The 9,821-nt window shown below is 65.1% G+C and overlaps 2 protein-coding genes across 2 annotated transcripts in view; one reads left to right on the top strand and one right to left on the bottom strand.

Annotated features, from left to right (window-relative positions):
• BEST2 (bestrophin 2) overlaps window positions 1-1,707 on the top strand; it is a 4,999-nt gene extending 3,292 nt beyond the window's left edge. The window contains exons 6-10 of the mRNA XM_026660585.1: window positions 108-260; window positions 476-556; window positions 723-877; window positions 1,128-1,357; window positions 1,457-1,707. Of these exons, the coding sequence (XP_026516370.1) occupies window positions 108-260; window positions 476-556; window positions 723-877; window positions 1,128-1,357; window positions 1,457-1,707 (870 nt within the window). The remainder of the gene's footprint in view (window positions 1-107; window positions 261-475; window positions 557-722; window positions 878-1,127; window positions 1,358-1,456) is intronic.
• A 5,344-nt stretch (window positions 1,708-7,051) lies between these two features.
• The window catches only part of HOOK2 (hook microtubule tethering protein 2), a 16,970-nt gene continuing 14,200 nt past the window's right edge, over window positions 7,052-9,821 (bottom strand). The window contains 4 exon segments of the mRNA XM_026660614.2: window positions 7,052-7,543; window positions 7,766-7,837; window positions 8,896-9,003; window positions 9,480-9,630. Coding sequence (XP_026516399.1) covers window positions 7,376-7,543; window positions 7,766-7,837; window positions 8,896-9,003; window positions 9,480-9,630 — 499 coding nt within the window. The 3' untranslated portion in view covers window positions 7,052-7,375.

The following is a 9,821-nucleotide window of genomic DNA, read 5'->3' as shown; positions in this document are numbered from 1 at the left end:
GGGTTCTGGGGATGGGATGGGGAGGAGAGGGGAGGGGCAGGGCTGGGGAGCCCGAACGCCGGGGTTCCTGGCCCGGCCCTGCCCTGACTCTCTGCCCTCGCCCCCAGGTGGTGACCATCGCCGTGTACAGCTTCTTCGTGGCCTGTCTGATCGGGCGTCAGTTCCTGGACCCAGCCCAGGGCTACGAGGGCCACGACCTGGACCTGTGTGTGCCGGTCTTCACCCTGCTGCAGTTCTTCTTCTACGTGGGCTGGCTCAAGGTGCGGGGGGGGGGGAAGATGGGGGTGGGGCAGGGTACTGGGGGAGGGGGAAGACTCCCAGAAGGGGGTTGGGGGGCAGAAAGTGCAGCCGTGCTCCACACAGGTGGCTGAGCACCTGATCAATGCTGGGGGAGGGGCAGGCCTGGAAGGGGCATTAGGGGTCAGGGCGCTGGGGGAGGCTCTGCCCCCCCCCAGCTGAGCCGTGCTCCCCTCAGGTGGCCGAGCAGCTGATCAACCCCTTTGGGGAGGACGACGACGACTTCGAAACCAACCTGCTGATCGACCGCAACTTCCAGGTACCTCCCCCCCACCCCCCTGCCAGCCCCACAGATTGTGGGGTCCTGACGAACCCGCAGCAGGGACCCTCCCCCCAACTTAGTGTCTGGCTCCCGCTCCCACAGCCAGTCTGGGGCAGAGCTGGGGCTAGACCCCAGGAGTCCTGACCCCTGCCCTGCCCCCCAGGTGTCCATGATGGCGGTGGACGAGATGTACGACGACCTGCCCCTGCTGGAGAAGGACCGTTACTGGGACGCCTCCAACCCCCGTGCCCCCTACACGGCGGCCACCGTCTTCCTGCTGCACCAGCCGTCCTTTCAGGGCTCCACCTTCGACATGACGTGAGCCTGGGCCGGGGGGTGCTGGGGGCTCCCTTGGTTGGCCCCTGGACCACAGGGATCCCAGGGGCACTTGGGCCTCTCTGCTGAGGGCTCACCCAGAGGTGGCTGCAGCTCAGCACCGGGTGAGGGACCCGTGTATAACGAGGGGCCGTGCCCCACCCCAGAGGTGGCTGCAGCTCAGCGTATGTCTAATGAGCAGTGCCCCACCCCAGAGGTGGCTGCATTCCAATCCCTGGTCTCTCCGGTGCAGGCTGCCCAAGGAGGACATGCAGTTCCAGCCGCTGGAGGAGATCGAGGAGGGGCTGGAGCCAAGCCGGCACGTCCCCCTGCACCTCCTGAACCGGCTGCTAGCCACGGGGCCCGCCCCAGGCAGCTTCGGCCGGCGCCTCTCCCTGCTGCGCCGCAAGAACAGCTGCGTCTCCGAGGCCTCCACCTCCTACAGCTGCCTGTGCCAGGACACGCAGAGCACGGACTGCAGCTGTGGGCCCCCCGCCCGCCGCCTGCCCCTCAGCGAGGTCCCCTTCGCCCCGGAGCAGCGGGGCTGGGAGGGGGGTGAGGAAGCCGGGCCCCGGGCCCCAGGCAGCCACGAGGAGGCCTTGGCCGAGGAGTCGGACCTTGCCCGGCGGTCCCAGATCTCCTTGCTTCACCCCGACGGCGCCGCCCCTGTGGCCGGCGGCTTCCCTTCGCCACAGGACGTGGGGCCCCTTGTGGACACGTCCTTCCTCCCGCAGCCGGGAGCCGCCCAGGAGCCCCCCGCCCGGAGCGGCCCCCCCAGTGCCGGCTACCGCCCCTGGCTGCAGAACCGCATCGAGGAGGAGACGATGGCGTGAGCCGGGCTGGGCCGAGACGCTCTGCGGCCGGGGGAAGCGGGGACCCAACCCCAGTGCCGGCTGGGGGCCGACCCCTAGATGTGACGGCAGAGACGCCTGGTTCTGGGCCAGAGGCAGCTAAGCCCAGATCTGATGCCACCAGATGAACTGTTCAAAGGGGGGGCGTTAATCAGGGGGGCCATCAACCCCTCCCCCAGCCACCCGGACCCCTCTGCTCCCTGGCTCACCAGCTGCATGCTGGGCCCTGGTGGTGCAGCGCCCCCTGCTGGCTGACCCGTCCTGGTCCCAGCTCCGGTCCCCTCAACTCTCATCCACGACCGAGCGGGACCCTGCTGCAAATGCCCCCGTCTTCGAGGCATCGTTTCATTAGCTCTGGGCTGCCCCGGCCTCTCCCCTCGCTCGCCCCCCGGGACTGGACGGGGGGGGGAGGGGGGCTGAGCTGGGGGGGCAGCTTCACCCCTCTGGGGCCGGGGGAAAATGGCTCAATCCCTTTTCTTTCACAGTCTGGTTCCTGCCTTTTAAAATATAATTGTACTAAGCTGCTCTTGTGTGGGGTCTTGGGCAGAGGGTGGTGGGGGAGGTTGCTGGGAAGGCTGGCTGCAGTTCCCTGCCTCAGTTTCCCCCTCTGCCACAAGGAACTACTGTCAGGCAGTTCTCGGGTGCTCTGCTGGAAACATGCAATGGGGCCAGTCCCACCTCCAGAAACTTGGGTCACGTTTAAAATAAAATGGGCGGGGTAGCCAGGGCCCCTTGACCCAGGTGTTCCTGTCTCCGTCTCCTCGGGGCCAGGTGGCCCCTCTGACCAGCTTGGTGCCTCTGGCTCAGGTCACACAGTGGGGGAAGGAGCCCGGGCGAGGACCCTGCTGGAGAAATGCTGTCGGCCTATGGCGGGACCAGGGGTGGGACCTGCCCCTGGGGGTGGATGAGGGAAAGCTCCTAATCATGAACTACGGCACTGCTGCAGCTCAGCGGGGGAACCCCACTGTTCTCACTTTCATGCCACACGGGGTGGCAGCGGGGAGCTGGTATTTGGCCCCTGGGGGCAGGAGTAGAAGCCTGTGGGGCCCCTGGATGGGGGGCAGGTTCAGAGCCTGAGCCTACTTTGAACAGCTGCAACTTCTGCTCTAAGTTGCATCACAGTGCTGGGTGAGGGACCTGCAGCTAATAAGCGGCTGTGTCCCACCCCAGAGCTGGCTGCATCTGCGTATAATAAGCAGCAACTCTCACAGGGGGGCCCCCACTACAGTGCTCAGGGCTTGAAAAACACTCCCACCTGGCAGTACTGTCTGCGTTGCCCTCGCTGCCCCGGGGAGAAGCCGGCCGCACGCGAGCGGCAAACTTCCCCCTCCGGAGAGCCGCTGCAGTGAGCCCCTGGCTCTTAGCAGCCAGACAGGCCCTGAGCTCAGCTGAGCGCTAGTTGCTGTGACGGCTCTGCCCAGCCCAGGGGGAGGCGATTTCTGCTGGCCCCCATGGGCCCTGAGCTTGCTGCCTGAGGCTGAGAGCCAGCAGCTGGACTGGCCAGAACCAGGGCTGAGGGACGGCCCGTTGAGGCGGTTTTTAAGCCCAGACTGGCCCCTGGCCAAAGCAGCCGTGGGCCCGTGTCGGCCAGAATCTGTGCTTGATCTGGGGGGGGGGGGTAGTTTGTGGGCTGGTGGCTGGAGATGATCCCAATTCACCCTTCTGGTCTCAACCCAAAAACACCTCGTGGGGGTGTAGCTGCTTCAGGGCCCCCCGGGGCTGGAAAGCCAGGCAGAGCTGGAGCCGAGCCAGCATTGATGGCTCATGCCCCAGCTGTTTGATCTACACCCCAATGCTGGCGCCCTTGGGGGGCTGGGCTCAAGGGCCAGCTGCTGTGATTAAGAGCGGCAAGGTGGGGGTGTCGCCTCCTTTGCAGGAGGGGGAAAGCGAGGCCCAGCCGCTCAGCGCCTGCTTTCAAAGCCCCCCGAGTTCAGGGGGAGTTGGGGCAGCTGGACTGAGACCGGGACAGAGCTGGCTCGGGGGCCTCACCGGCCCGGCAGGGAATGGAGTCCTGGGTTTATCGCTGCCCTTGAACTCCAGCCTGACCCACCTTCAGCCAAACGGGGCAAAAACTCCAGGCCCCTTAACTCACGAGCAGGTTTTCAACTGAACCAACCCCCCCACCCCATTGTTTGGCTCCAGTTGAAATTGGCTTAAAAACCAGCTTGAATTAAACCAGAGCCCCTGCTGTTTATCCAGGCCCAGGGGTGGGAGTGGGAGCCCCCCGCCCCCCCGCATGGACAGGTGGTTTTAAACCCCCCCCCCCCCCGCAGGGCTGACTACGAGGAAGGCTGTGAGGGCCTGGGGTCGATCCTGCCGCAACTCTGAACCGCCCCAGCTGCTACCTTGCAAACGTTCATGTGTGGGGAAAGCCGGCGGGGCGGCGGGGGGGGGAATATAGGGGACCCCCAGCCAGCAGTTTAGGACCAGTCGTGCATCTAGCGTGTGCACCGCTGGCTGTAGGGCACAGAGCTACTGGAGGGGAGGCACTGACACCCCCCCTCCCCCAGGGCTAAGAGCTTGGCATGTTCATGCCCAGATTTAGCTCCCAGCCAGAAAGAGAAGAAATTGGGGGGGGGGGGGCACATGGGACGGGGGGGGGGCAGAGCCTGTGGGACAATCCCAGAGCAGCCCCCGCCCCAGGGAAGAAGGGGGGGGGAAAAATCTATGCCACGAGGTGGAAGGAGCAAATAGGGGCAGAGAAGGCCTGGCGTGGGGGAGTCCATGCGATGGTGGGAGGGGGGGCAGCCAGGGGCCTGGGGGAGAAGTGGAGGAACACATAGGCCCTGCTCCAGGCAATGCCCTCCACAGCCTCTCACAGCGCAGGAGAGAATCGGGCAGCCGGCCACGGGCCGGGGGATCTGCTCAGAGCCTGGCAGCTGCTGCCTCCAGCCCTGCTGTTCTCCACCAGCACGTGGGGCCGGCCTGGCAGGCACCAGCAGCCCGTGACACTATATGCCAGCTCCCCCCGAGGGGACGTTTGTCTCCTCTTGGCCCTGGGAGATCACCCGCTTCCCTCTGGCACTCGCTGCTGCAGGAGCTGTGCTCGTTAAGTCCCAGGGGTAGCGCCCAGCCCAATGGGCAGGAGGGGTGGGGGGCTGCTATTCTCTTCTGGAGGCTGGAAACTGGAAGCCACAGGGCGGATCTATTCCCAGCTCTGCCCTGGGCCTGCTGGCACCTCAGTTTCCCCATCTGCTAAGTGGGGCTAACAATACCGACCTTGTCTGGGGACCAGGGCGCTCTGCAGCTGAACGGCGCTGGAGAAGAGCTCGGGCTCTGCCCCGGCCGCGTGCTGATCCGCCAGGGCCGCTGGAGATCCTGCGCTGGGATGGGCGAGACAGGCCCCATCGGGCATTGCCTGAGGCAGAGGGCAGGGCTCCCTGGGGAGAGGTGACTGGAGGGTTAATGCTCCCTGGGCACAGCACACCCTCCCCCCGCAGTGCCACACTGGCAGCAGCATTGACCGGGGGGGGTGATTGCCCTCTGCTGAGCCCCACCCACCTGCAGCACCGCTGCCCCTGTGCCCAGCTGGGCTGTGGCCTGGGAGAGGAGCTCAGGTTGATGCCCTGTTCCAAGCCAGGCCGAGCTAACAGCAGCCAAGAGCCTGCCCCAGAGATGAGTTGGGGGGGGGGGGGTGTCTCAGCCCAGCCCCCAACCGGGCAGGGAAACATGCTTCAGCTGCCCCTGTACAGCGCCACACACCATGGGCCCGGCTCTATGACTGGGGCTCCTACATGCCAGCCACTAGTTATTACGTAGATTATGGTAGCCCATAGCACTATGGGGGCATGCGCTCTACCGTAGTACACCTAATAACCCGTGGAGACCTGCTCTCAGACCCTAGGCACTACCTTAATACAGCTAATACACAGCCCCCAGAAAAACGGGGTCCTCATCCAAATCAGGGATGCCTCCGCACTACCGTAATACACCTAATAATCCAAGGAAATGGGCTCCCAGCCCCTAGGTGCTACCATAATACACCTAGTTATAGCATCCAGAAAAATCCATACGGCTACCATAATACACCTAATAATCCATAGAGACCTGCTCCCAGACACTAGGGGTCAGAGCAGCCAGATGCTTATTGTGTCTCAGGAGACCGATCAGCACATCTTTATTGGTAGTGTTAAGATTCCGGACAGGAGCCAAGGTGCCCCCGTGCCCCATTGCAGGCTGCCCTAGAGTAGAAAAATAAAAGACCCACAGAACCCCTCCCCCGTCACAGTTTTACAAAATATACAGTTTGCGTCTTAAAACCCCAGCAGCGTTTGACTAAAAAAACATACTAAAAAAAAAAAAGAAGAGAAAAAAGAAGAGTAGGGAGAGCTCAGGGCAATCTGCCCCCCCCCCCCCCCAACATTTAAAAATAAAACTCAATCCACTTCAACCCACACCGAGCAGAGGTAAAAGGACGGATCACTTGACAACCAAAAGACGCCGCTCGACCCAGCCTCGGAGAACGGACACAGAAACCCCCCCCCGCGCCGGAGAACAAGGGGGGGTTGGGTTTGTAGTGACCGACTCTGGGACCTGCCTGGCTCCCAGCGGCCGGGAGAGGCGTTTAGTGTTGAAGGAGAGGTTTGAAGCGGCTCCTTGCCGGTAGCTTTAGCGTCTCAGCCCAGGCCCCGGCTGGCGGGTTCTGTTGGAGGGCAGGGAACGGAGCAGAACCCGGGCAACGGGGATCCTGGATCCCCAAGGTGAAGCCTGGGACCAGGTGGCACCTGATGCCACAGCAGCTAGGAACTGACAAGGAAGCGGGGAAGTCATGGTGCATGAAGTTGCCGGGACAGGGGTGGCTGGCACAGCTGCTAATCAGGTAAGATTTTGGTCAGCAGCAAGTCAGAGGCTCCGGCAGGGAATTATGAAGGGGGCAGGCCCCAGCCCAGAGGCTGTGAGCCATCTCCCCTCACCCACGGGCACTGGCTGGGTGGCATCAAGCAGCAGAACCTGCCCAGCTCCCGACGCCCACAGGGGATGGGACCGGCCCTGAGCGCAGGAGCTGTGGTGCTGGCAGAGACCACCCTGGCGTTCAATGCCCTGGTGTTCGGCTGTCTCACCATGTACGCCCCGAACACGAGCCAGCGCCCCGGCCAGCCGCCACGGCCACGGACTGCCGGGTGCCTCGGCAGAGGGGCTCGCGGCGCTGCGCTTGGGAGAGTGGCCAAGAAGGGGTTAAAATTCAGGGGGGGTCTTTCAGAGGAGGGAGGGAAGGGAAGGGATCGGCTCACACGCTAGTGCTCAAAGGGACCAGCCCAGGGAGTGTGTGTGTGGGGGGGGGGGGGGGGGGGGGCGGGGGGAGCGGCTGGGCGCGGGGGGTGGGGGGGGGGGGGGGGGGGGGTCCTGGCTGATCCTCCCTGTTCACTCCCCCCCATTCTAGTAGTGCAAAGCAAGGGGGCTCACAGCAGGGTCCATCTCCAGCCCCCCGAGATCACGGGCAGATCCACTCCCCCCAGCACCCCCCTGGCAGCGCAGGCCGTTCTAGCCCATCTCTGGGGGAGGGGAGAGTTAGCCCCTTGCTGCCTGCATTCCCCCCCCCCCCCTAAGAGACAGATGGCACCGCAGGGGGTGGATGCCACAGGGCGGCAATGGGCAAGACCCCCCCACCCCACGCAGCCCTGGAGGAAGGTAGGAGTGGGAGGGGCTCCGGTCAGTGCAGCTGGGGGGGCTTGTCTCCGTACTTGGCCAGCAGGGGCTGGGTCCGGCCCAGATGCCCCCTGCGGGCGTTGGTGGCCTGGCGCTGCTGGGCCAGGAAGGACTGGGCACTGCTGGAGGCGGCCGATCGCTGCTCCGTGGCTTGCTGGTGGAGCGCCATGCCCTGCAACGGGAGGAGGAGGTCAGCGAGGGGGGCAGAGGGACAGCCCCTGGGCACTGCCTGGCACAGAGCTCAGCTCCCACCAGCAGGAGCCATGGGTGGCTGGGCACTGACCCGGCGCCAGCGCTCACCTCAGCAGGTCTGGGCCAGCCAAGGTGCTGTGGGATTAGGCTGGCACCAGCCCCCCCACCCCTCCCGGCAGCCTGGCGCGCCCCCTGCGCTCACCGTGTTGTACCAGGCGCTGATGATCAGCTTCTCTTCCTGCTCCCGCTGGGATCTCGTTTTCTCCAAGTTGGTCTGGGGGGAGGGGGAAATGGGGGGGGGTTAGTGGGGGAGGCAGAGCCAGGCTGGCCCCTGGGGCTCAGGCTGGGCATATGGGGCACCCCTCCCCCGGCTTTGGGTCCCAGAGGCCACATGGGGGCTTCCTGCAGCCTTCGGCTCAGGGCCAGGCCTGGGGGAAGCTCAGACCTTGGAGGGGAGGAAGCTGCAATGGGGGTGGGGGGGGGTCCCTTGGCTTCCCCTTCTAGTCCCCAACCCAGGCTGCCTGGATAATCCAGCAGCTGGTTCAAGGCACTTGGTCACGGCCACAGGTACCCCCCTGCCTGGGACCGGGTCCCTCCCTCCGCCCAGGCGGGCTCAACCCAGCTGCTAGTGGGCCAGGGAGTGCACCCCCCACCCCCCCAACTTGCTGGCTGCCTCTCTCGCCAACGGAGCCCCGCGCTGCCCCACAGGGTCCTTCCAGGGCAGCGGGCTGGGGGCAGCAGCTGGCACGACCCAGACCCTCCACACCTGGGATCAGATCATCCAGTCTGACCTCCTGGCTGGCCCAGCGAGCCCAGCAACTGGGATGAGACCAAAGTAACCCAGCCTCAGCAGCCGGAATGGGGGGTGCCACGGGCAGGTGCCACCAGTGCCAGGGAACGGATTAGACACGCCTAGATGACCCCCGCAGGTGCCCCGTGCTACAGAGAGGGTGACCCCACACCCAGGCAGTGGATTTTCTGGCCCCTTCTGACCGGTGACCAGTCTCCAACTGTGGCCAAACCCTGATGCTTCAGAGGAAGGCAACCCTTTCCGCCCCCCCCCCCCAAACAACACAGATGTGCCTGGCAGGGGTGGGGGTTTCCTTCTTGACCCCTGCAGATGACCGCTGAAGCATGAGACTGGATTCCAGCCATCATCGCGATACAGAGTACAGGCGTGGTGAGGGCAGCGGAGGCAGTTCTCTCCTCCCCTGGCCCAGGAAGGAAGGCGACTAACCCCACAGCGCAGCACCCTCCGGCACAGCCAAGAAGGGCTCCGGGGCAGGGGGCCCCCAGGTTAGTTACTCCCCCACCCTGGTGGCAGGGCCTCACCTCCAGGTGATGGATCTTCACCTCCTTCTCCTGCAGCTGGTTCTTTAAGGCCTGGATCTCAGGGGGTGTCTTGGATGGTGGCTGCTTGGGGTGCAATGTCTTAATGACCTGGAATGGAGGGGATACAGTTGGGGGTGTTACCGGGGACATCCCCCTGCCCCCATCCCAGGGGAGACGCCTCCCCCCCAGGGCAGGACACCTGCTGTGGGTGTCAGTGCTACCCAGAGGGCCCCCCCCCAGAGCAACACCCCTTGTGGGGAGGTACAGGGAGCCTGGCCCCAGTGGCTGTGGGGTGACAGGGCCCAGCCCGTCCATGGCTTGGGCCACTCGGGAGCAACCCAAGGAATGGAGCTGCCGCAGCCCGTCCCCAGCCCAGGGCTCCACCCCTCTCCAGCCCACTAGCCCTGCCCCAGCCCAGCCCACTAGCCCCACCCCAGACACTAGCCCGTTAGCCCCGCCCCTCCCCACCCCACTAGCCTCACCCCAGCCCGGGGCTCTGTCCCACCCCAGCCCACTAGCCCCTGCCCCAGCCCGGGGCTCTGCCCCACCCCAGCCCACTAGCCCCGCCCCAGCCCGGGGCTCACCGTGCAGGCTTTGTCCATGTAGCGCTTGTAGCGCTCCTCCATGGCCCTCATGTCCTCGTCCTTCTTCTTCAGACACTGCTGCAGCTCGTTGATCTTCCTGGCGGCTGGGGGATGGGAGGGGCGGCGTCAGGAGGGGGCCCACAGGAGCATCCTTCCACCCCCACGCCCATGTGGGGAAACAGAGGCACAGAGCCACCCCCGGAGCGCCTGGCTCCCAGTCCCGCGCTGCTGCCAGGAGCTTCACCCACTAGGGACACGCTGCAGACAGGGCGCGGGGGAGTGTCCGAGGGGCCAGCCCGACCAGATCCCCCTCTCCGCCCCCCAGTCTGTACCGGAGCCTCC

This window comes from Terrapene carolina, unplaced genomic scaffold (assembly GCF_002925995.2).
Source record: "Terrapene carolina triunguis isolate 2854851 unplaced genomic scaffold, T_m_triunguis-2.0 Scaffold833, whole genome shotgun sequence".
NCBI classification, from domain to species: domain Eukaryota; kingdom Metazoa; phylum Chordata; order Testudines; family Emydidae; genus Terrapene; species Terrapene triunguis.
Note: the sequence above shows the minus strand (reverse complement) of the source record. Positions and strands in the feature narration are given on the sequence as shown.